This window comes from Dendropsophus ebraccatus, chromosome 9, assembly GCF_027789765.1.
Source record: "Dendropsophus ebraccatus isolate aDenEbr1 chromosome 9, aDenEbr1.pat, whole genome shotgun sequence".
NCBI lineage: Eukaryota > Metazoa > Chordata > Amphibia > Anura > Hylidae > Dendropsophus > Dendropsophus ebraccatus.
This window is the reverse complement of record NC_091462.1, coordinates 11,383,662-11,409,665: the sequence shown is the minus strand read 5'-3', so window position 1 is coordinate 11,409,665 and position 26,004 is coordinate 11,383,662. Positions and strand designations below refer to the sequence as shown.

General features: G+C 44.1%; 1 protein-coding gene across 4 annotated transcripts; it reads left to right on the top strand.

The window, feature by feature from the left end:
* The first annotated feature begins 297 nt into the window (after positions 1 to 297).
* TTLL4 (tubulin tyrosine ligase like 4) lies at positions 298 to 25,485 on the top strand. Of its 4 annotated transcripts, none has more exons than XM_069982527.1 (19): positions 298 to 415; positions 5,562 to 6,934; positions 7,255 to 7,346; positions 7,440 to 7,491; positions 8,255 to 8,379; positions 8,832 to 8,942; positions 10,016 to 10,092; positions 10,171 to 10,365; positions 11,764 to 11,846; positions 12,629 to 12,757; positions 15,108 to 15,230; positions 15,509 to 15,607; positions 16,859 to 16,993; positions 19,074 to 19,202; positions 20,099 to 20,192; positions 20,479 to 20,689; positions 21,086 to 21,153; positions 21,541 to 21,617; positions 24,897 to 25,485. In XM_069982527.1, exons 2-19 carry the CDS (start codon positions 5,634 to 5,636, stop codon positions 25,027 to 25,029), a joined length of 3,234 nt encoding a protein of 1,077 aa, XP_069838628.1. In that variant the 5' UTR covers positions 298 to 415; positions 5,562 to 5,633; the 3' UTR covers positions 25,030 to 25,485. The 4 variants fall into 4 exon arrangements, with proteins under 4 accessions (XP_069838628.1, XP_069838627.1, XP_069838626.1 ...); XM_069982526.1 differs by having other exon boundaries at positions 299 to 415; positions 24,894 to 25,485; XM_069982525.1 differs by having other exon boundaries at positions 299 to 415; positions 20,096 to 20,192; positions 24,897 to 25,484.
* Positions 25,486 to 26,004: the final 519 nt, after the last annotated feature.

The following is a 26,004-nucleotide window of genomic DNA, read 5'->3' as shown; positions in this document are numbered from 1 at the left end:
CTCTGCCCCCACCAATAAGAATAGAGGTCCTCTGCCCCCACCAATACGAATGGAGGTCCTCTGCCCCACCAATAAGAATAGAGGTACTCTGCCTCCACCAATAAGTACACAGCTGAACACAGCTACCGTACCAACATGGCCGCCATCTACATCGCTCACAGCAATCGCTCCCTGCTGATGGGTGTACCAAGATGGTTACCAGCCTGCGCCGCACAAGGCATAGACCCCGCCCCCATCACCTGACCACGCTGAGACCCCATTGGCTGTTTAGCGGCTGGAGCCGGAAATGACACTACGCGCTCTTTAGCTAAGTTACGTGGTTGCTAGGAGAGGGGAGGCCGCCAAGCCCGGGAGCCGCGGGTGGAGCGGAGCAGAGCGGGCGGCGCGGGGAGGTGCACGCTGTCCTGTGGAGCGGGTGAGTGACCCGAGAAATGGGGCTTTCTGCCTTCAGCTCTTCTATTGGGGTCCCCGGGTAATAATGGCGCGGAATGGGGCTGTGGGTAAGCGTGGAGAGCAGTCATGTGCAACAGCGCCCCCTTTCTGTAGACAATTCCTGTCATGGAGCCTGGAAGGCAGCGCCATCTGTCCTGTGTCTGTCTGGGACTTGTAGTACTTTATGGCTAGAGGGCTGTCAGGCTTTGTGATGCTGGGGGTTGTAGTACCTGAGCATTGTCTATAGAGGTAATAATGGCATCCAGGTATTGGGGAACTACAACTCCCAGCATGACTGTGTGTGCTACATCTATATCCCATGTAATCCACCCTATGGTCACCCACATAGGGTCACTGTGGAACCTGACACCCAACAACTATTGCAAAACTACAACTCCCAGCATGCCTGGACAGCCTTTGGCTGTCCAGGCATGATGGGAGTTGTAGTTTTGCAACAAGCTCTTTCCCCCAATATGTGATGACATCTTAGGAGATTGTGGCTCTCCATCTGTTGAAGTACTACAACTCCCAGCCTGCCCTGACAGCTGCTGACAGCCGGTTGGAGCTGCCATGTGCAGCTGTCAGGATTTCCTGAGCCTTGTACTATACAAATGTGTCCTGTGCCCCCAGCCGCCCCTGTGCCCCCCCGGCCCCTCGCTGTGTATGGGGCACTCCCCTCATAGGCGGCCATGGGAGGGGGGGGGGATGTGGGGTTAGGGTGGTACCTGCAGCCCCTGTGAATAGACCTCTGTGGTGATAGAACTGTGTCTCCTTGTTCAGGACTGAGCCCTGTGTATGGATGACGCTATAGGGTGGTGCATGTCTGTGCAGGTTCTGCCCACCTGATACCCAGCGCAAATACACAACACAGACTGTTATCTGCTCGTAGTCAGGAATACAGGGAGTGCCCCATACCGGACACCATAGTGATGGCAGCCGGGGACAGCAGGTAGAGGTACACACTGAGCGCAGCTCGGGAGTATAAGACAGGATCCAACTCAGGATCAATAATGTATGTACACCGTGACCTCACCTGCAGAATAGTGAGTGCAGCTCTGGGGTATAATACTGGATGTAACTCAGGATCAGTAATGTATGCACACAGTGACCCCCACCAGCAGAATAGTGAGTGCAGCTCTGGGGTATAATACAGGATCAGTAATGTATGTACCACAGTGACCCCGCCAGCAGAATAGTGAGTGCAGCTCTGGAGTATAATACTGGATGGAACTCAGGATCAGTAATGTAATGTATGTACACAGTGACCCCACCAGCAGAATAGTGAGTGCAGCTCTGGAGTATAATACAGGATCAGTAATGTATGTACCACAGTGACCCCGCCAGCAGAATAGTGAGTGCAGCTCTGGAGTATAATACTGGATGGAACTCAGGATCAGTAATGTAATGTATGTACACAGTGACCCCCCCAGCAGAATAGTGAGTGCAGCTCTGGAGTATAATACTGGATGGAACTCAGGATCAGTAATGTATGCACACAGTGACTCAGCTTTTATGCTAGTTAATTCTATATATAACCTTGTGCTCAGAGGTGAATATACTCTTTATGGTGTCCAGCCGTAGTCATAATCCAGCCTGATGTTCTTGATAACCAACAAGAAGATTGTGACTAGAGATGATCGAACAGGGCCGCGGTTCAGGTTTGTATGGCATTTGACTCTCGCTGCCTTCCCGTTCCATTAGAAGGTTGGAGAAAGCCTGAGTAGAATGGGCTGACAGGATGGAGAGGGGGGGGGGGGGAATGATAGAAAAAGATATTTGAATATATATTGAATATATACTGTATATATTGCTCAAAGTTGAAGGAAGGGCTGGGGAATTATGGAAATCACTGGATTGATAGACTTGTGAATGATTAATAATGGAAGCAAACTCTTCTAAACATCTCAATTTGTTATTGACTATAAGCACCACTCGCAGTCATACCCACTGAGGCTACGGTCACACAGTATTTTTGATCAGTATTTTGCAACCAAAACCAGGAGGGGATTGAAAACACAGCCACACTGTGGCTGTCATTTAATAGCAAATAATTACGTTTTTTTTGCCATTAAATGGCGGCCATCCGTTACTTTTTATCAGTGTGTGAGTGTAGCCTTTCTGTGTTTTCAATCCCCTCCTAGTTTTGGTTGCAGTGTGTCACCAAAAATACTGTGTGTGACCACAGCCTTATGGTGCCTTTAGCTAGTCTGATATGCATGGCTTTCAGTAGACAGGATTAACTGCACAGCCAGGATGCACAAGCGATCATTTGTGCAGCCATTTATTGTCATTGGCCACCTGTCTCCTATTTTTAGGGATGTGCCTCTGATATCAATACATTTTGATGCCATCAGCCGATAAGCAGCTTTGCCCCCGTCCTCGGCTGATGGCCCGCAGGAGCGTCTCTAGCGATGCTCCTTGCCGTCTTATGACTAGTGCAGTTCTGACCAAACTATAATATGTAAAGCACCAAGACTCTGACATCTTCATACGTAGAAGCCGGAGGAACGTTCTCCTAGTGTCACACCTCAGCTTTACTGCTTAATGTGTTTGGATGAGGTTTGTGAATCTTTCCTCTTAATGTCTGTAGGGCAGAATATGAGAGGTCCTCTCCTAAGGACCCTGTACTATATTTGGCTCTTTGCATATAATCCTCGGTTAGCCAAATCTCCACTCTTTCCATTCACATATTTGTTTTACAGCTTGGCACATAATACATATGCCAGCATACATCTCTCAGCTGGCGGCGGTGCGGGGGCAGGGAGCGCTCCCATTATAACACTGACAGAAGTTCAGCGCAGGAACTTAAAGCCGTTGTAAAGCTGTAATTCGCCAAGTATCTAATTTTGCCTCTTCGCTTAGAAAACCGTGTTCTGTTGGCGGCTGGGCGGGTGGTGGAGGAGGAAGCTGCTGGAATCCCAGTGAGGTCACATCAATTCCAGCTGGATGGGAGCCGTCACAGGCCTGAATGGGATTCGCTGAGTCAGAGGAGGACAATGAGGCATTTACTGCAGCGTCTGCTGGATGACTTACAGCTCACATCTCCCTCTGTGCAAAGGGTTAATCCACAAACTGGACACGTAGATTGCTCCGATATCCACGCAGAATGTTCTCTGTTCATGTACACCCGGCCGTACTGTGCTAGGAAAGTTTGTTGGGAGGATAACTTGAAGGAGGCCGGGGACATTTGTTTTGCTTTAATAAAGTTATATTACTTTTAAAATATAACTTTATGAAAATAAATGTCTACTATCTGCTTCTGATTCCCTCTGTCTGCCCGCTCCATGGAGAGGGTGGATACAACCTTGAGGACCTCCTGGAAAACTGGGATATAGCCATAGGCTGTGTCCCAGTTTTCTAGGTGGTCCTCAGGCTGTATCCACCCTCTCCACAGAGCGGGCAGACAGCGGGAATCAGAAGCAGATAGTTCAGGTTCATATGAACCCGAACCTCAGCCGGTTCGCTCATCCCTAGTCCTGTCCTCCCCCCATTTCTATATACACCACTGTAGGGGGCTTTAGTTTTGACTGTTCAGGCATGCTGAGAATTGAATTTTGGCATCAGGTGGAGGGCCGAAGGTTCCCCATCCCTGTCATAGATGAAGATAGAGAATAGTGTAGTAGTGCACGGCCGCTCTTACATGTCCCGTGCGGCAGGGGATCCAGATATGAATGGTGGTGTATTCACACAGGGTGCTTACGTAGAGTGACTGTTTTGTTGGTAATAATTCTATGAAGCCGCCACATCTGTCTTTGATCCCAGCACCTCTAATCATTTTCCTAGCGGAGTGGGTTTTGTCGCAGCGGGACACGTGACCCCTGATGTTACAATTATCGTCCATGTAATCTCCCCTCATGAATATGTCAGGAGCCGAGGACACAATGAATTAATGTTCTGCGGAGCGCGGCATTGTGTATGTCTGGGCCATCGCTGAGCTAATTGTTCTCCTCTCTGGTTTCCATGTTCACCCGTGTCTCCATTACCTCTCAGGTGTCCAGTAATGGCCGCGCCCCGCTGAGGTCGTCTGGGGTCTCCATTACCTCTCAGGTGTCCAGTAATGGCCGCGCCCCGCTGAGGTCGTCTGGGGTCTCCATTACCTCTCAGGTGTCCAGTAATGGCCGCGCCCCGCTGAGGTCGTCTGGGGTCTCTATTACCTCTCAGGTGTCCAGTAATGAGGTCGTCTGGGTTCTGCACGTCTTTATTGGCACTGTCGCTAACACTCCTATGTAACCTCCTCTGGCCACATTTATTTGTGTTTTTAATATACATTGATAGTGGTTGTTACCTTATATGTCAAGAATATACCTTTCTTATATTTTTCGGATGTTTTCTTTTTCCACCTAGAATGGTTGTGAGTGTCATTCTACCAGAATTTAGAGCATTAATGGGGTACTCTGGAGGGGAATTTTTTTTTTCAGATCAACTGTACCAGAATGTTTTACAGCTCTTTAAATTGTATTTAAAAATCTCCAGTTTACCAGTACTTATCAGCTGCTTTATGTCCTGCAGAAAGTGGTGTATTCTTTCCAGTCTGACACAGTGCTCTCTGCTGCCACCTCTGTCCATGTCAGGAACTGTCCAGAGCAGCAGCAAATCCCCATAGAAAACCTCTCCTACTCTGGTAATTTCCTGACATGGACAGAGGAAGACTAAAGATTTTTCTATAGATCTGTATAACATTCAGGTACCAGTTGATCTGAAAAGATTTTTTTTTCACAGTGGTCCCACTTTACGTGACGTTATTTAGACATTGAAGGATTTTTCCTTCTAAGAGGATATCTAGCTCACTGCGGGCTCTGACAGCGGAGTGCCCCCACAACTTCTCACCACCCCTGTGAACCCCAGGGGCCCTGAGTTTCCTGTTAGAATGGAATGGTGGGTCATGCACATGCGCTGCCGCTCCATTTATTCTCTATGGCAGCCTTTGTAATAGCTCGGTTCACTGTCTGGAGGTTTCTTCCAGCTCCCATAGAGAATGAACGGAGTGGTGACACATGTACCACCTGCTGCTCCATTATAACACATTAGCTAGATATCCCTATCTTCTAGGCATGTTGTCTTTAAATCTTAATGACTATAGGGTCTGATGTGGTAACATTATTAACCGTCGCTGTTCTTGACGATTACAGATGACCTCTTCCACCGCAGGACAATGAAGCTCTAAGTGTCACACTGGCCTGATATCCGGGAGATGGCCCTTCATGGCCTCAGTGGAGACTCAGATCTATATTCCTGAGCCTATAGGTGAAGTTCATCGCAAGCCAACTCTTTCTTATCCAGACAAACCCAAAGGTAGCGGCCCGGCCTCAAAGGTGTCCCCCATCTGGAAGCTGAAGAGAGAACATGCCCATTTGGCTCATGATCACCGATCTGCTTATTCCATGTTTCCTCGTCCTTATTATTTGGTCACTGAGCCCAACAGGACATCGACCCCTCTAACCCCTTCTCCTCCGCCGACTGGACACCGGCCACTGCATGACACCCTTGAAAGAACGCTGGTTTTCCGTAGAACTTCCAAAAACCCAACAACGCTTTCCGTAGGGGGGAAAACCGAAAGTCAGAGGACTATCTCCACCCGCTACAGGTATCCACCAGTCAGGCCTTTCCATAAAGCTGCCAAAACTGAAAGTGCCATGACCTCTTTGCTGGTAGATCAGTTCCACCTGCCAAGCGCAGCCAGCGAACTCCCCGACGTCGGCATCAGAAGACCTTCCAGTGTTGCAGCCAAGCTGACCCCCGATCCCTCCAGGCCGGCCTTAATCACAAACTCCTTCCTACGACCAAGCAGTGCCAAAGTGCCTTTACATCCACATGTAGACAAGAAGATGACACCGAGCCCCCCTCAGGTTGGAGCTAAGTCCGCTTCGTGGTCTTCCGGAGAAAAAGGAGGCTTCGGCCAACCTAATGGGGTGGTGCCTTCAGTCAGTCACACTGGTATCCGTCCAGGGACTGTGTTCTGCAAAGCGGCTTCTTCATCCAACATCATGGAAGGGAGGGCCAAAGCTGAGGAAATTACATGGCACATACTTGAAAACAATAAAGTCGGAGGCTCTCCCCATAGAAGCGTCCAACTTACAGAGGCTGTGAGACGTCTTACGGGAAGCCATCGATCTGCTAGCTGTGAAGCACAACTTGAAACTTCTACTAAAGCTGTCTGCCAAAACCAGGAGATGTGTGCTGGCAGTGCAACAGCAAAACCCTCCTGTACGGACCATGTTTTCAGAAGCCCGGCCTCAGAGGGCCCAAGCCTTAATGGAGACATCAGTGTTTTCAGCACGTGTCATGCCAACCTCTGCACCCAGCAGATCAGTGCCAGCCTTGGTGCCATGGGAGTGGACTCGTGCCACCCTGATATATCTGTTCATTGTCCGACCTTGAAAACTGAACCCTCCCTCCCGGAGGCTGGTGAGACGACTCATCGAGGGAACATCACTGTGATGGCATCTCAGATCTCAACCATACATCTTAATAAAGAATTTGAAGATGTTGAAAATAATTTAGAGTAAGTCTTGTTCTTTAACATAGTCCAAAATCTAAAGCAGGGGTGTCAAACCCGCAGCCCTCCAGCTGTTGCACAATTACAACTCCCATCATGCCTGGACAGACAAAGCTTTAGCTGTCCAGGCATGATGATAATTGTAGTTGTGCAACAGCTGGAGGGCTGCGGGTTTGACACCTGTGACATAAAGGGCTGCGCAGCCATGCAACCCCAAGCATTCCCTCAAGGATTCAGTTGTTGAGGCATGCTGGGAGAGTCAGAGCTTGGAGCACAGTGTCTTATACAAAAAGTTCATTGGTCTTGCTATCTCTTCTTCTCTTTAGCCTTACTGTGCCAAACTCTGAGCTTTATGGTGGTGAGGAGGAGCTTCCTGAAGGCTTCGATGACATCCAGGAAGAAGAGGAGGATGAGGAAGGTTTGTATTTGTACATGCAAACCCCAGTGCTCATGGAACAATGCTTTTAAGCTTAATGTAAATTCTCATCCAATATATATTAACTTTCTTCAGATCCTGCCGCTGTCCAAGTGTCCGCTGTTACATCATTAGCAGATGTCTCCAGGTATGTATGTGTCCTGTATATTATATTACTTTTCTCACTTTAAAGGGCAAGCATATATTAGAGATGGCAGATCCTCTATACTAGACCACACGGGACACACCCTCCTCTATATACTACACCACACAGGACACACCCTCCTCTATATACTACACCACACTGGACACCACCCTCCTCTATATACTACACCACACTGGACACCACCCTCCTCTATATACTACACCACACTGGACACCACCCTCCTCTATATACTACACCACACTGGACACCACCCTCCTCTATATACTACACCACACTGGACACCACCCTCCTCTATATACTACACCACACTGGACACCACCCTCCTCTATATACTACACCACACTGGACACCACCCTCCTCTATATACTACACCACGCTGGACACCACCCTCCTCTATATACTACACCACGCTGGACACCACCCTCCTCTATATACTACACCACGCTGGACACCACCCTCCTCTATATACTACACCACACTGGACACCACCCTCCTCTATATACTACACCACGCTGGACACCACCCTCCTCTATATACTACACCACGCTGGACACCACCCTCCTCTATATACTACACCACGCTGGACACCACCCTCCTCTATATACTACACCACACTGGACACCACCCTCCTCTATATACTACACCACACTGGACACCACCCTCCTCTATATACTACACCACGCTGGACACCACCCTCCTCTATATACTACACCACACTAATTAAAATTCATCTGCTAATTTTTAGACAATGTGCTACTGGTATGGATCCCGCTCCCTCAGATGTGGAATTAATTAAGAGACCTGCCCTCACCCCAAGCCTGTTCCCCAACACACCCTCAACTATTTATTTTGCCACTCAGGATGAAAAAGGTAAGATACAGTGTACAGTGGCCTGTAGAATTATTTCTCCTGTTGTAGAAGTCTGAACTGAGCCTTGCCGCCTACCTGGACCTCTATCATAATATATAATCTAAAATTGCATCTGGCTACGTGAAGTTATGTCTTTGAGTCTATAGCAATGTGCACTTTTAAATACATCTAATATAAAACAAAAATTAAATCAACTTCCCATGTAGTTTTGATCTACACATCTACCGTTTTGAGTATTCAGCCCCTATGCACATCTATATGATTAGACTGTGCGTTCTCCCTTCCATTTTTGCTTACCTGTAAGGCAAGTTTTCCTATGAGCTGAGGATAGACAAACACCTATTACAGCCTGAGATTACATGTGTATAGATTGCTGAGAGTGATTCCATCTCCTTGTTATTTTGCTTATGTAGGTTAATGCTTTTATATCTTACGTTGTTCATTGTTTCTAGTGGAGCTGTTGCCTTGGGCACAAAGAAAACTGATGAAGTGGAAGATGAGCACAGTGACCCCAAATATAGTGAAACAGACTGTAGCAAGGTCCCACTTCCGGATCACCAAAAGTGAGTAACCTACCTAATATCTAGTGATCGTGGCCTAAATTTAGTGTTGTAAAACAAAAACTAGCATCCAGTCACTGCTCAAGTTTTATATTTTAAATAATGGGCACTGTCACCAAAACTAACTTTTGACATGTTGTCATCAGACATGTTCAAAGTTATTGATGAGAGTGACTCTCACTGCCGACACCCTGATCAGACGATAAAGCCGGGGAAAGGTTACGGCACAATTCTCTCACCAGCTGGCCTTGTATTCTCTTAATAATTTCTTACAGACTTCTATAGGCAATATTGACAGACTGCGGGCTGGCTGTGGATTACTTCACGCTGGCACAATCTTTCTCGGCTATATCTTCTGATCTGAACGGTAGTCAGCAGTAAGACCTACTCTGATCAATAACTTGACACATCAAAAGTTAGTTTTAGTGACAGGTATGCCTCAAAGAGCTCTGGTAGGATAAAGCTGTGATTGGTTGCACCAGTTTTACTTTCACACAGATTGATGAGTTCATGTTACTTTAGAAAAAAATTTGTTCTATTAAAAGGGTCTAATCTTTGTACAGATAATCTTTATTAGATCGGTGGGGCCAGCCCTACCTATTGGCAGCCCTACCGATAAGCTGTTTGGTACAGAGTTGTAATAGACAAACACAGCAGATTCTAAAACAACTTCAAGACTTCACCTAAGTGCCCTATTACACACACAGATTTATCTGACATATTTTTGAAGCCAAAGCCAAGACCTGTTCTCTATTTATAGTCTGTTCCTGGTTTTGGCTTAAAAAAATCCGTCAGATAAATCTGCGTGCGTAATACGGACTTAACTTCAGTTCAGCAATTAGTATGAAGGGTTATTTGGGGTGAGGGGGGCAGTCTTTAGTCTCTATCTTCATGAGAACCCTCCAGAGTGGTCTAATTGTTTTTCACAGGCGAGGATAATACACATTCATGTCTATAGGCAGAATGGAAGACAGTTATTGAAGATGGATAGTCACCTTAATATGAGAAACAGTACTGTAAGCCTCAGGCATCCATTTTATTATCACTGTAATAATTAAGATGAACCTCTCTTGCAGAGAATCACGACTGGTTGGGTTGCTGGGGTCATCACATGAAGTCCACAGGCTTTAAAGCTATCCGAGACTATCAAAAGGTAAGTTTCTACCTAGTAAGAAGCCATTCAGGTTGGTAGTTGCCACTTTCTGACCTTGTTCTCTTTTTGCCCGGTCAGCTGAACCATTTCCCAGGCTCCTTCCAGATTGGAAGAAAAGACCGGTTGTGGCGGAACCTGTCCAAGATGCAGGCTCGCTTTGGAAGGAAAGAATTCAACTTCTTCCCCCAGTCCTTTGTGCTCCCACAAGACATTAAACTGCTGAGAAAAGCCTGGGAGGAGGGCGGGAATCGGCAGAAATGGATCGTGAAGCCGGTATGACAAATATGGTTTATGTTGCAATCATAGACAGACAGACAGAGACACACACACACACACACACACACACACACACACACATATATACAAATTATATATACGGCCAAGATTAATACACAACTTGCATGCACTGCAGTTAGAGGGAATCCCTATCGCTAGCGGCCATACAAAAACAAGCATGTCAGTTTTGTGTTGCCGCTATTCATTGAATAGCGGCCGCACAAGCCTGACAGGTCTCACAATGGAGCGTGCGTGTTCAGTAGTGGAATGGGATGCAGGTGCATATGGATTCAGCACAAATGAAGATCATCCGTCCGGTACTGCAGTACCGGCCAGGATGATCTTCACTAACCGGCCATTCTTTGACCCGGCCGGTGTTTCACGCTGTGTAAACATGGCCTAACAAGGCATCCATAGACTTTTATGTTTTTCTTTATGCTGCTGATTTCATACAGGCTTTTCTCTTGTGCCAGATACCTTCAGCAGAAGGTGGTCTATTCCGGTGGACGCTATATAATGGAAGCGGTCTGCCCTAGAGCAGCCCCTGCAGCTCAGCAGTGTCCTGTGCTCTGTGCATGAGGCCTGAAGCTGGTCATAAATGTAAGGGTAAGACCAGATGTAGCAGAATATTTCTGAAACTGCAATTCCTCAGCAAGGTCCTCATGTGCCTCACAGAATGAGGGTGCTGTTGCCAGACATCTATATTATGTTGTAGTTTCAGTGCATCTTATTTCTCTGTGTGTGGATGGGGAAATTCACAGCAGAAGTCTGCCATGTCTGAACTTACCCTGACAATTATCATTATCAACTTCTGTCTGATTTTTTTTTATTTATTTTTGTTGACTATTGCTAATCCATTGCTACAGACAATGTCTGTTTTTACAAATAGAATTCTGGTCCCCTGGTCTTTCAGGCAATACATGGTTTCCCATTGTATTGGTATATGTTGTCCATGTGAGCTTTTGTCTAACATAATATAATATGAGAATTTTCTGGGATTTGTACTTATTGTCTATCTTGAGGATAGCTGCAATATAGAGTGAATGGGGTCAGGAGCAGACGGCTCCATACAGTGTGTAGTGGCTGTGCTGGGTTACTACAGCTCGGCTCCTGTTGAAATGGGTAACTGCAGAAACCCAGCCCAGTATGCAATGTAAGGAGCTCATTGCTTCCAAGCGTTCACTATGTATTGTGGGCCCCACAGCTTCCCAGTAGGGGTTCTAGATGTTTTCACCACACTGATGAGTATAGACCATCAGTTAGAGTCCCCAAACCCTCCTGCCTTCACCTCTAATTCCTTTAAACAGGAAACTAAAATAATCCTGTAGGGAATAAATGCAGTTTGTGCAGATGCAGAATAAATCCTGATTGTTATTGTATCTCTCTCTATTACAGCCCGCATCAGCCAGAGGAATGGGGATCCAGGTTATACATAAATGGAGCCAACTTCCGAAGAAAAGGCCGCTGCTGGTGCAGAGGTAATAGTCGTGTGGGAATTAGATGAACTGGAGCTGAAGTAGGGAAACTATATTTCAGTTTATTCGAGCTGGTATAGCCAGATCACACCATGCCATTGCAGACTACAATACACATACATGTGCAGAGAGTTTTGCAGCTGTCCCATTGACTTGCAAGCATCCACCAACATGCCAAAGGAGCAATCCCATTCAGATGTATTAAAAAGATTATCTTTTTTTCTTAGTTGCAAAAATGTTGGCACGTGCACACAAATCTGTGTGTGAGCTTTTCTCCCTCCTCCCACCTTCCTTCTGAGACAGACGGTGTAAACCAGTCTTTAGCAGGCTTTATCTGCAACATTGTAGCTTCTTTGTAATGCTGGAAGATTAATCACAGTGAGTTTATTAGCAACTTGACCATGGAATAACACTCCTGGCATTACAATGAAGCTACAATGTTGCAGATACAGCCAGCCTGGGACTTGTTTACATTATATGTCTCAGAAGGGAGGGGGCTGGAGGGAAGAGACAGAGTAAAGCTCACACACAGATTTTTGTGTCTTTAGCTGAAAGCAGCAGCTGAGAACTGGGGGAAGGAGACTGACTAGATAACAAGTATGAAAGGAATAGTTAGTCTCACCATGGGCAGCAACATATCAAAAGTTATGTTTGAGCAGAATACTCCTTGAAATATATTAGCAATTCATGTGAGAGCTGTAATTATAAGCATATTTGGCTGAAACCTGCCAGATTACAATGTACCTAGCGCAGTAATCTATATCCATGTTGATGCCTGTTCCCAGGTACCTGCACAAACCCTACCTCATCGGTGGCAGCAAGTTTGACTTGCGGATCTATGTTTACGTCACATCGTATGACCCCCTCCGAGTATACCTGTTTACCGACGGCCTGGTGCGATTTGCCAGCTGCAAGTATGTTCCTCACTCTGAAATTTTCTTTGCACAATAATCTCTGGTGTGAGAGTTGCACACAGTGTATTAGACCATTGCCTAAATAAATATTATGTGTATGTGAGAGTCCGACTTCTGGCCTTATTCTGGAATGATCAGCTGTCTGCAGTTAATGCTTTTATAGACCCCATAGCAAGTTCTGGAAAAGTTCTGGCAAGTTTACAGTATTTCAGAAATTACTATTTAAAAGGTTTATCTATCCACAGGATAAGTGTCTGATCAGGAGGAATCCCAATGATTAGGAGTATTGGGGTCCATTGACCCTCATTTGATTGAAGTGGCAGCCAAGTATGCGCACTGCTGTCCCATTCATGGCATGGCTATTTCCGGCAGTCCCATCAGCTGTCTTTTGACAGTGTCTATGGAATGGCAGTGTGTGCACTTGGCTCAGGAGCACTGGGATCGCTATTCTCATGACAGGTGGGGGTCTCGCCGATCACATACATATCACCTGTTTATTACATATAAAGTTGTTCCAAATCATAGCTACACTTTAAACGTAGCCTGTTAGAATATTTCACTACCATTTATGAGGACCTCTGCTGGTGACAATGTGTAACTCTTACCTGCATAGTGGGATAAAGCTTAGGACTTAAAGGGGTATTCCTATCTATAAAGTGGGGTTATATCGCTAGAATACACAATCACAATAAGATATTTTCAACTTTCACAGATACTAAGAATGAATAGGGATGAGTGTTGGTCCCCTGTGTCAGCGGGGATTGGGGCTTGCTTGACGGCAGTGGAATGAGGCGGATTGGGGAAAACACAGCCCAAATCACTCCATGACTCTCTCTTGCCGATTAAAAGGATATATCTTGGCTGAATGAGGACAGGGTGTTTGGCCATAGGTTTTGTTATGAACTACCTGATCCAGCTGATATCGGGTCAATGGGGTCCTAGAGAGGGTGCCTTACATAGTGATATGAAAATGATGGCATATTGCTAGGATATTCTAAGATGGGAATATTCTTTTACTGATACACAGATATAAAACAAAAAATAGTGGAGGTCTGCTTCACCTAACCCCTACGGATGGAATCCACCCTCTTTGAGTGCACCACTATCCCAGCGCTCACAGGATATAAATGAATGAATGAATATGTACCAATATAGAGGGCTCTCTAGAAGCGGGTGATATGTTGCAAACACTGTGGAGACATATGACTTATGCACCTATATAGATTGTACATCAACATTTATTACTTAAATTCATATATCATGTTTGGTCTGAATCTCATCAATCGATCATCGCTGTAAAAAACCCTGTATAGGTCAAACTTGTAATAGAAAACAATCTAGATACATAGAAAATACACAAAAAATCCTAACTAGTATAAAGATAAAAGAAAAAAAAAAAAAAAAAAAGGTAAAACAGTGGAAGAGTAAAAATCTATATGATAAAATAAAAATTTATGTGTATGGGGAGTCTAGTGAAGTTACCTGCGCCGGGCCCAGCACAGGCAGCTCACCTGAATGAATTTAGCAGTAGTCCCGAATCTCGAGGTCTGGCATGAGCTCGTATCGCTGTATAGCCGTTAAAATAATTATATTAGTGTCCTGGTTAGATGGTTTTGCTTTTCAGGTTATACACATTGAAGGTAAGATAAAGTGATACTTGAATGACAAATGGTGGAATGTCCACCTCTCACCCTGTTGGTGGTAGCTCTCACGGTCCGATATGGTATTGTAGCGGTAGTCCGTGTCTCAATCAGTTCGGCTTCTTTGAGATCCGTGCAGTTGAGATCTGATTCAGCACAGTGAGCTATCTCGTGCTGTTTGCGGCGTCCGCATGCATGTGAGCGCGCGCTCTTACTAACTGCCGCTTGGTTTGAATGTCCAGGCAGATACGGCTTAAGTTCGGGATCTATACTCCAAAATCAGTAAATTTTAAAAAGGCTCTGTTATCCTTGATTCTTGAACGCGTTTCAGGAGGTCTACTTGCTCCTTTCCTCAGCAAAGAACTTTGCAACATATCACCCGCTTCTAGAGAGCCCTCTACATTGGTACTGATACACAGATATGCCATGAACGTCTGATGCGGGTGGGAACCTGCTAAACCTGCTTCTAATAGACAGTAATGGGAGTTGCCTATAGAGTGTAGTCCCATGAGCTTCGCTGTGCAGATGGCTATGTCACAAGTGTTTGACAAAACCCTTCACTTCTGGTCCTTCCATTGTGTCCGGTGTACCATGCCCCTCTTCCTCCTGAATTGTCAGCCACAATGAGCCCTTACCTATACACTATATGGAAACTCTGATACAGTGATTTTCATAGTTTAATGTCACCTCCATTTTATATTTTTCCTTAGGTATTCATCATCTATGAAAAGCCTTAGCAACAAATTCATGCACTTGACAAACTATTCTGTGAATAAGAAGAATGTGGATTACAAGGCGAACACAGATGAATCTGCCTGTCAGGGGCATAAATGGTACGTGCCGCCATCTAAACGTAACACACTGCGGATATATATATATCCTGAGAGTCATTCACATAGATGTCGCTTCATGTTCTGTCTTCTCTAAATATGAAACCGGTACAGACATGAAATACAGTTGTGTGAGTGACGCCTGGAGCTCATACTTCTTATTATGCCCCAAGATAGAGATTTAAGCCCATTGACTGACCTTATTAAGTAACGTTTTATAAGCTCTATATGGCTGTATCCTGAATGATAGGGCTGAGACACTAAGTAAACTCTCCCCGCAGGGCACTGAAGGCGTTGTGGAGCTACCTCAACCAGAAGGGATTCTGCAGTGACAAAATCTGGGAGAAGATCAAAGAGATGGTGATAAAGACCATTATTGCGTAAGTAAGAAGTCTGGTTCTCATCCTGTAAACCCACAGCACAAACATAAAATGTTATCCTATAATAAACAGGTCTGAACTCTCAACCTCTGCTTACTGTCTGTGAATGGAAGTGATAACCATTTACCCTCAGATGCTGTATGTGTTCTGGCCCAATGCTACATTGCTTAGTGTTATACACATGCGGAGTGATGCTGATTTGGCGCAAAGTCTACATGTGGTGCATGTAGCAGCTGCATGCCGTGAAACCGCTGTCAATTTTTTTTTTTTTTTTTTTTTTTTTTTTTAACAAAGTTTGTGAATGGGATTGGTTAACGCTCCATTTACTTGCATTGTACTGCCCTTTTGCTGTGACATTTTAATACAGAATATATGATCAAAATTCCACAATATGATGTGTGAAAATGGCCTGAAGGCACATGGACATGTCAAAAATATGTTGGGGCAATCCATTTAGAATAACAGAGAGACCAGGGCAGAATACAGGAAGTTGGGGCCAGGGCTTAAATGTGCAGGAGAGAGGGGAGAGGCTCGAATATGTGTAGGCAAGTCTGTCAGTCTCCTACCAAGGGTCCACACTGTAGCAGAAAGGTAAATCAAGGCTTTCCGCTTATTTCTGTCCCTAAAGTTCTGAGTCGCTGTCCCTTGTGTCTTACTATACCAGAGGAGTATGTGCTTTGCTGCAAATTTCTAGAAAGGTAAAGCAAGGAAGGTGTACTACTGAAAAGTGCCCAGATCGGGTCCCATCCAATCAAATGAAGAGAATAGCTGGGGGGGGGGGGACTCTGGGGCTAAACCCTGCCCACTTAAAAAAAAAAAAAATCACAAAGTTAGTGTAAAAAGTTAATGTGCACATTTTTGCACAACATAGGTATGTGCACTGAAACTGCAACATTTGATGTCAGAAACCTTTATAAATTCCCTATATTGTTTCTAGAAAATCCGAGTCTAAGGTCCCCATATTAACTTAAGCTTGTCTTCTACCATTAGCTGCTACATGTACTGCAAAGTACTCACTGTACAAGCGATATTATAGGTTGTAAGAGCAGAAAGGGTGGAGTGACTGAAATAGTGATGAGTAAATTATTCGTACGGAGTGATATGGATTCATTGGATAATAGTTGGGTTAAGAGGAAGGTTTTTATAAATGATAGAAATAACTTTATTTGTAAAAAAATAAAAGAAATGTAAAATAATTGCAAATTATTTTTATTTTTACGGATTTTTAATTTTTATTCTGTTTTTAATTAGTTCTGAGCCGTACGTGAACAGCCTAATGAAGATGTACGTACAAAACCCGTACAGCTGCCATGAACTATTCGGCTTTGATATCATGTTGGATGAGAACCTAAAGCCGTGGGTTCTGGAAGTGAACATCTCACCCAGGTAACTTTTATATTCCTGTAATAATGTTGCTGCTGACCCTCATGACCTAATGGAGCAAAGTTCAGAGATTCTACGGTCTCCAAATATCTCTTAAACTTTACTAACAATTTCATCTTTAAGAATTTGAAGTGTTCCCCCAGCCTGTGACTCTCTGCAGCAGTTACAAAACTACGACTCCTATCCCAAGAGCCTAGGACTGACCTAAAGGGGTTTTTCTAAGATTAAAAAAAAGTCATCTCTATCTTTAGAATTGGGGTTAAATAGCTTATCAGTGAGGGCCTGAGCGCTGGACCTCAGATCACAAAATCGGATGTACCGGAGAGATCAGACTGGCAGTGCACATGCACGGCTTGGCACTACTTACTGTCTTTTTCAGGTTTTTAACATAAGCAAAATAATATAGTCTTATTTTCTTAGTATTATGTGTACAATTTGACTCCTGTAGTTGAACCAGCTCTGGATATTTCCTCTGACACCAGTGGTCGTAGTAAGTTGTCCTGTCTGGTCCGGCCTCCTGTCAGTACATGGAAATGTTATACTGCTGTGGTAATGAAAATATATATCAACCTTCAACCACAGAGCGACTCCCAGATGTCCTCTATATAACTCCAGAGTTTGTCAGCAATGTCAGTAATGTTGTATGGGATTAACATTTAAAGGGATATATCTACTCAGCCTCCAATACTAGTCAGTGTTTCCAAAATACATCTACATATTAGCTTAAAGGGAACTTTATAGCCCAGGTTGTCGTTCACTGATCACATCCCAATACTGGAACATGTTCTTTTATTACTAATCCGTTTCTAATTTCTAAACGTAATTTTCATTTCATTTTTTTTGTACATTATAATGGGGCCAGCCAGCTTGCCTGAGACGTTTTTAATAGCATTTAGTGACAAACTTTACAGCCTGCCCCATGGACATAGATGACAATAGACAGGACCTTTTTTCCTTTGAGATGAATGTGAAACATTACTGAGCGCGCTCTGTGACCCATGAAGAGGTCATTTCACAGGGAGCTGCTATTATCTTACACTGGTGCAATCTATGTAATGGTGGCACAGGAACAGGATTATTTTATAATCTAGACAATAAAATTGAAAATTAATTAAAACCTCAAATTCTTAAATGTTTTAACATAAAAACTTGATTTAAACAGTTAGTCATTTTCAGATGACTCTTACGCTTTAAAGGTATTCCATCAATATCAATAGTACAAGTGATTTAAACTCTGTAGTAGGTTTTATTAAGAAAGAGGTTCCTTCTATACTCAAAAGCTGTTACCTTCCCCATCAATTCAGAAGAAGAAGGATTTCTGTTTCTATTATGGTCTATGGAGGGGGGAAGGGCGTGGGGGGATGAGCACGGAGAGGAGAAAAGGCAGCCCTGCAAAACACTGCACCCTTCAATCTTCTCTCACTAAGCTAAGATAAGCACTGACCTTTCTGACCTGTGAATCCAGCTTTTTTTTGTGCCCAGACAGTCTCCAAACTGTACAGCAGTTCTTCTCTTCTTGCTCACTCATCCCCCTCGGCCCCCCCCCCCTCCATAGGTTATAATGCACTCAGCAAACCCGTCTTGACTTGTGTTCCTCTGTAATGAAGACGGCTTGGCCTGATAATGCACAGATAAGAAGTGACCGGGGGATGGGAAACAGCTTCCTGAGTACAGAAGAAAACTCTTTTGCCTAGTAAAACCTATTATGGTGTTTCTTAAAATCGCTTGTACTATTGATTTCTCCTAAAATATTTTAAATGACAGCTACACTTTAAACTATATTGCTAGGTGATGGAGAATGCTTTGCATCAAAAAATTGCTTTCTTTTGTGTTGTGGCCCTCTTTCTGTCCCTGTAGTGTTGAACTGTTCCTGGGGAGCTGGCAACTATAATTTAACTCCCTGTAAGCCTCCCACTGAGGTTACTCACGTCTCTAGGGACAATCCACAAGCCATGGAGACGTGTGTAACCTCAGTGGGAGACACAGCCATGCAGGGCGGATTCAGTCTTTCCCCTGCAATTAGACAAAAATCATTGTCTGTTTTCTGTCTGTTCATCGGTCCCTGTCATGCTCTTTCCTACAGTTTACATTCTAATTCTCCCCTGGATGTAAAGATCAAAGGTCAGATGATCCGTGACCTCCTGAACCTGGCCGGTTTCCTGCTCCCCAACAAAGAAGGCACAAGCTCCAGCAATGTAAATTCAAGCTCCAGGTTAGTGTATTGTATAAACCTGTGATATGTTTCTGCCCATAAAGGGGTTACGGGTGTCCTGGAACTTGTAAATGGTGTGATAGCCCAAAGAATGCAAAAACTTTGAATTACCTGGCCAAATAGGTTCTCTATGGTCACAAGAGGGTAACACATAGGGTAACCAAGCATGATGGCGGCACAAAAGCTAGTTTAGAAAGTTCCGTTTTTATTACTCCAGTGCATTGAAGACAAAATGAAGCAACTTTGCAAATGGCACAGATTAGTAACCTGTTAAGGGCCTTTTTACACGGGCCTATTATCGTGCAAAAAATCGTTAAATTGTTCGCATGTAAGCAAAGGAGCAAACTACAGACAAAAAAATGTTTGTATGTTGCATCTTCCACTGTAAACACTTATCGTTCGACTTATATATACGAACGCCATTACGGGTATTCAGACTTTATACAAATGCAATTACAAAAACTACAGACTATAGACTAACACAATTACGAGTATTGACAGACTAGATGAACGCAATTACGATCACAATAACAACTTTTCATGCGGAAAAAAAAAAAATCCCTTGGCGTACGCTGAACAGGCGATTTATCTGTGCGTGTAAAAGTACCCATAGTTTTGTGTACACGGCACCAATGCAGATCTGTGTGCCTCCTTGGTTACAGATTACAAACAAAACGTTTTGTCTTATCCTGCTGTCACATAGTTGCATCTATTCTCTAGTTTGTTAACATACAGCCAGAAGTAGAAGACAAAGGTTTGGCATGACTGCAGGATCGGACTACACATTGTTTGTAGACAGTAATCATGGTGACACATTGGTTTGCATGTAGAGCTGTATTCTCTTGATGGCCGATATGTAGACAACCTCTAATTATTGTACTTTCTTTTCTTAGCAGCGTGTTGGGAAAGGATCATGGACGTTCAGCAGATATTGTGAATGAGGAAAAGATGAAGCGGGCACATTACCTCAGCCAGAAGATGCCAGATAAGGTAAATTATACATACTTACACAAACACACACAGTGTGATAACCTTTACAGCTTACACGGAAGGAAGTCCCTGTAGTGGATTCTTTCCCCGCACAGCTGTGTCATTACATTGCTGTGAATATTCCAGCCCTTTCCCCACTCCCAGCATGATATTGATACATCATGCCGGGCAGGGTAAGAATCCACTGCAGGGCTTTCCCATTTGTGCTGTCCGCATTTCACAGAACGAATGTGGAAATAAGCCCTTAAATCGTAAGAGATGTTTACTTATTTGCATTGTCTTACAGGATCTCTATGCCACAGTACTTGACCAGCTTACTCCAGAGGACGTGCGTGTCCTAGTGGAGACTGAAGATGAACTCTCGCGCTGTGGGCAATTTGAGCGAGTCTTCCCTTCCCCCATCTCCTCACGATATCTGCGCTTCTTTGAACAGCAGCGTTATTTCAATATCCTCACCAACCAGTGGGAACAGAAGTATTATGCCAGCAGGGAGAAAGGTAGGCAGCTGTCAGGAAACCCTCACATGTGTGGAACCTTAAAGGGGTCATCCCACAACTGGAGGTGAAGGGTAAACCTCTCTCCATACTTGATCACAGGAGGGGAAAGTTGACAAGACAACCGCCTGTTTGGCGTTCCGAAGTCTCATAGAAATTAATTGGTACCTTGGCCAAGCATGCAGTTTGCCTCTCCTTTGACTCGGTGAACACAGGACCCACATAATTATGGTCAATGGTGGTCCTTGCAGCTGAATCCCCACTGATCAGAAGGCTGTACTATATCGTGAGGATAGATAGAATTTTGGAGTAAACCTATTGAAGATGATCCATCTACTTAAAACGAAGATATCTCTGGTCTGTTCGAATGTGTTTTTAACTCATTCATTTGTTGTTTAGGAAGAGAACTACTGAGAAGCTTGTGTATGATGAACTATCACACTGGATCAGTGTCACACTCTTCACTGGTAAGTCAGGGCAGTCACTTAACCTGGTACAGTAGATACAAAATGGGGGCAGCACTCTGAGGTTGTGATTTTAAAGTGGTTATCTAGGCCCGGCCTGCTGTTGGGCATAGGGAGATGCAGCTACATGCTGAGTACTTTGGGTAGCTGTCCTATGCCTATGACTGTGAATGGGTCCTATTCTAGTTCATTGGACCTGTTGCTAATACGTACCTGACTACCCAGCCTGCCATTGCATGTCTCTATTTCCCACGTCTAAACGGGCAGAGAGCGTATGCCAGGACCACAGCTTTTAGAGCTGCAAAATCTGCCTCCGTATGACTCTAGGCTATAGATTAGAATTGGTTTTATAGCTGACAATGTCTTAGATATAAATGGTTTTTATTCCAGTTGTCACCGCAGAAATCTCCTGGTCAAAGCATGACTTGTCTCAATGGCTGCCTTAAAGGAGACACTCCAAAACCCAGGTCAGTAAGCAGTGGTGTTATTTCAGTGGTTGCCTGTCACATCAGCCGTGCTGCATTTGTAGGAACTTTTATAATAAAACAATAGATTGAATAAGTAATCCATATGATACTGGCATATAAAATACTTGCCTATCCTGTGCTCATCCCTCATGTTTTGCTCCAGTCACATCTAGAGCTGCTAGACTAGCACTCATAAATTTTAATGCAGCTTTTGATGTGGATGGTGTATAATTTAGTTATCTGATCTATGATATTAGCAAGAGCCATACTTTCCATTCTCTATCAGTTCCAGTCCAACTCTGAGCTGATCTCTGAGGGTACTTTTACACAAAGCAATTTTTTCAACGATAACAAACGACCGCTATGGCGAACGACCTGAAATCGCTCACCGAATTACACAGAACGATGATCGTTACTGCAGTCGTCTTGTTGTCACTATTGTGTTTGTTGCTACTGCGAATGATTTGCAAACGATCAACGATAAAAATAGGTCCAAATTCTATCAAATGACCAATGATTTCTCGTTGGTCGTTTAATCGTTGTCTGCTATTAATTACACTAAAAATTATCGTTCAAATCAAACGATAATCGTCCTAAGTAGTGTCTGACAGTCTTGTTGCTAGGAAATTATCTTGTCCACATTTTTCTATGATGAAGGTTGTATACACATTAGGGCTAGGTTCACACTACGTAAGTTTCCGGCCTTAGCGCGCTCCGTGAATAAGCGGCCGGAGATTTACGTAGTTTGCGTACAATGGAAAGTATACCATCTACGGCCGCACAGTTCACACTACGTACGAACTTACGCCCGGATCGTATGCGGCACCGTAAAAAATGAACCAGACCATTGTTTCGGGATGGAAATGCTGTAACTTACGCCTGTAGCGTAACATGCGGTCCCGTATGGAGTGGTGATTTCTTTTTTTTTCCACTTTGATTTGCCGATCCAAAAGGTTCTGTGGGGTGTCCAGGGCTAGCCGAAGATATCCCAGTAAAATACCGCTGTCAGATCGCTACGTACGCCGCTCGGGAAGCGTACGTAGCTTACGGGCGTAAGTTTGCGGACCGTACGTAGCCGGCCGCAACTTGCGTAAATCCCGGCCGGCGTTTAACACGTATATGTCCGGACGCAAAAAATATGCGGCCGGACATATACGTAGTGTGAACATTGCCTAGGTGGGTTTTGAAGCTTTTAATTTTATTATTAAAGGTTAAGTTTTTTAAGTAGGATGTGTAGGTCTGATGTGATTAATTGGACCGTACTGTGATTATTAGGGAATCACTGCCTACCGACCATCCTTTTTACATGAGCTTGTCAAGCAGTGTGCCTCAGCTTCCTTTCCTGCTCCTCCTAAACTCACCATTCACTCGAACTGCTCAGATCTGCCTAGAGACAGATAAGATAACTGAGGGATCAAGTTATAGCTGCCAGTAGAAGGGTGAGGAAACAGAGTGTCTGGAGATAAGAGGCACACAGAGAATCTGCTGAAAGCTCTGGTAAGTGTTCTCTCACCCCCAGAGCTGGATTTACAGCTTACGCTGCACTGTACTGTTCTATAATGTCCTCCATGCTGCTGCTCATTGTGAGGTGGGGCTATAGTGATATATGGGAGCCATGATCTCCTCCTCTATGTGGTCAAAGTTTATAGAGCTATAGGGGAGCAGGATCCATGTACTGTGTGTGCATTCTATGGGAGACATCTTAGCTGTCTAATTTTCAACCACTAGCTCAGAACCACTGAGAATTACAGATGGATCCTGCAGAGAAGAAAACTGGTGGAAAAATCCATATATAGGTTATTTAATGGATCGAATTAGAGTTTATCCTCGTGTACGTGACGATTGCTTATCCTAAAAAGTTATCTAAAACAACAGGCATACTGTATGTCAATCACCCTTCCCCATCCTCCTCATCTGTCCGGGTCTCGGAGCCTTTCTAAGTATGATGGTAGATTGTGATCTGGTAATGCTGCAGCACTTTTATTAAAGGGGTTGTCCAGGAAAAAGGCATAACTTAGCCATGCTGCCGGGGACATGATGATAAATTTGTACTTGCCTGTCCCAGGCCGCCCACTGTCAGCATTTTGAAAACATCCGCTGAGCATCCATTTCCTATGGGAGAAGCCAGTCATTGAATGTTGCTGACAGTGGTGTAGAGCGGGCGGCCAGGGAACATTTAAGATAACTGTCTCTTTAAGTGCAGGATTCTGAGTTAGACACTGAGCGACATAAGGACTCTGGCACGAAACGTTTTTTCCAGAAGTGGAAACATTTTATTCTTACCCATTATACTGCTCAGGAAATCGCGTGCCCATTTCAGTTAACCAGATGGTACTGCACCGGAGCATTAAAAGGCATGCTGGGTGCACTGCAAATGACATAATCTCTGCAGAGTGAGGGGAACCGAGAACGCACAGTTACATGCCATGATGTTAGGTCTTGAGGGAGGAATAGGGAGTTACACCTGAATTGCGTTTTTGTTCTTAGTTAAAGAGAATGTTACTTGAGTGATTGATCTTTATTATGTACTGCCAAATGATGTAATTGATGTTACTGCTTTCTATATGCCTTTTTTTTTTTTTTCTTGGGGATCGTTGGAAGCGCTATACATTTGTTGATGTATTGCATTTTTTAATTTTTCTTTGGAAAACCCAATAAATGTTTCAGGGGGAAAAAAAAAGTGCAGGACTCATACGCTGCATATACGGTGTGTGGGTTTATACCCTTAAAGGGGTACTCTGGTGAAAATCTTTCTTTCAAATCAACTAGTGTCAGAAAGTTGTATAGACTCGTAATTTACTTATACTTAAAAATCTCCAGTCTTCCAGTACCTTTCAGCTGCTGTATGCCCTGCAGGAAGTGGTGTATTTTCTCTGCTGACACCTCTGTCCATATCATGAACTGAGAGTATTGAGAGTATTTTTCTGGTTCAACGTTATGAGTTTGTTTTTTTTGTTTTTTAAGAACAAATTACAAAAGAGAAAATCTATAAGCACTGACTTAAGTGCCAACAGTATAGATAACGTGTGTACAACAAGCTAACATATGGGTTAACAAAGAATGTAGGAGCAAGAGTAATAACATTTGGTATATGTGGGAGAGTATTCTTATGAGGATTTGTTCCTGACATGGACAGAGGAGGTGGCAGCAGAGAGCACTGTGTCAGGGTTGCAATTAATGCAGGAGCCTTCCCCCTCTGGTGCAGGGAGTCTTTGTGATGTCACTGAAGCCCATATTATAGTGGGTATATTATATATATTTTGTTTTCCTTTGCAGCAGATTGCTCCCTTCTTCAGAGGACAAACTAACACCCTTCAAGACGTCCCCTCTCCATCAGCCACAAGACCACAGCCCAGGCCCGCTCCTGTCCCATATTCTGTCTAATGTGCCGGAATCTGCCTTGGTCATGTGATGAGCATTGTTACCTCCAGCTCCGCCTCTCCCGCCCTGCTCAAAATCTACCTCAATGGATAATAAGTTCTAATGAGGACGCCGACCAATACATCTGTGACAAGGGTGCAAGGCAGCTGGAGACCCCTGCACTTCTGGAAATAAATGCAATACTGCAAGGAGCAATCCAGACAGGTTTTCACATGTGTATATTTTTTTTTTATAAAGTATTAGGAATAAGTGCCTGGGATGGAAGCGTCGTATCAGGATGTTTAGGGTTCTAGGAATCGAGCGATCCTTGACTTGTCGTCTTCCACATTCATCGGGGCCTTAGTCCTATGCAGAGCCAGGTCCAGGCCTTAGAGTAGGGAGCATTTCAGGAACTTGTTTGTCTGTTCTACTGTTGTGGTTGAGTTTTTATTGTTTTTTTTTTTTTTTTGTTCTTGCCAAAATAATATATTAATAATAAAAAAAAAAAAATGCACAAAGCTGACCAAAAGAGCTGACTTTTCTTTATACTGTCGCGGCCTGTTACGGAGATCCTGACTGCAGATGAAGCCTATGCTGTCCTGACCTCCAGCGGGACCGTGAGGACCATTGGCAGATGTCACCATACATATATATAGGCTAAATAAGGGGTAGGGAACCTTGGCTCTCCAGCTTTTGCAAAACTACAACTCCCATCATGCTAAAGCTTTGGCTGTCCAGGCATGATGGGAGTTGTAGTTTTACTAACGTAATACAGTAGTGTCGTTCAGTAGGAACAGAACAATCAATGATATAGAAAAGATAAGCTTAAAATTGACAATTTTATTAGATATACATTAAAATACATAATCAAACAAAGTATTTACAACAATCTCCAAGAAAGGAAGTCTTGGGCCTAGGAGGGGGGTAGGTGGTCAGTCTGTCTCTGTCATGTCTAGGAAACCTCCGTCCATACTGCAACTGTCAATTTTGAACTTATCCTTTCTATATCATTGAGAGTTGTAGTTTT

Excerpts from the sequence above, each read along its gene's own strand:
- TTLL4 (XM_069982524.1), top strand. The coding sequence starts at position 5,634 with ATGGCCTCAGTGGAGACTCAGATCTATATTCCTGAGCCTATAGGTGAA. Across the intron at positions 10,366-11,763 it reads AGAAATGGATCGTGAAGCCG|CCCGCATCAGCCAGAGGAAT; the intron begins GTATGACAAATA and ends TCTCTATTACAG. Across the intron at positions 19,203-20,095 it reads AATGTAAATTCAAGCTCCAG|CAGCGTGTTGGGAAAGGATC; the intron begins GTTAGTGTATTG and ends TTCTTTTCTTAG.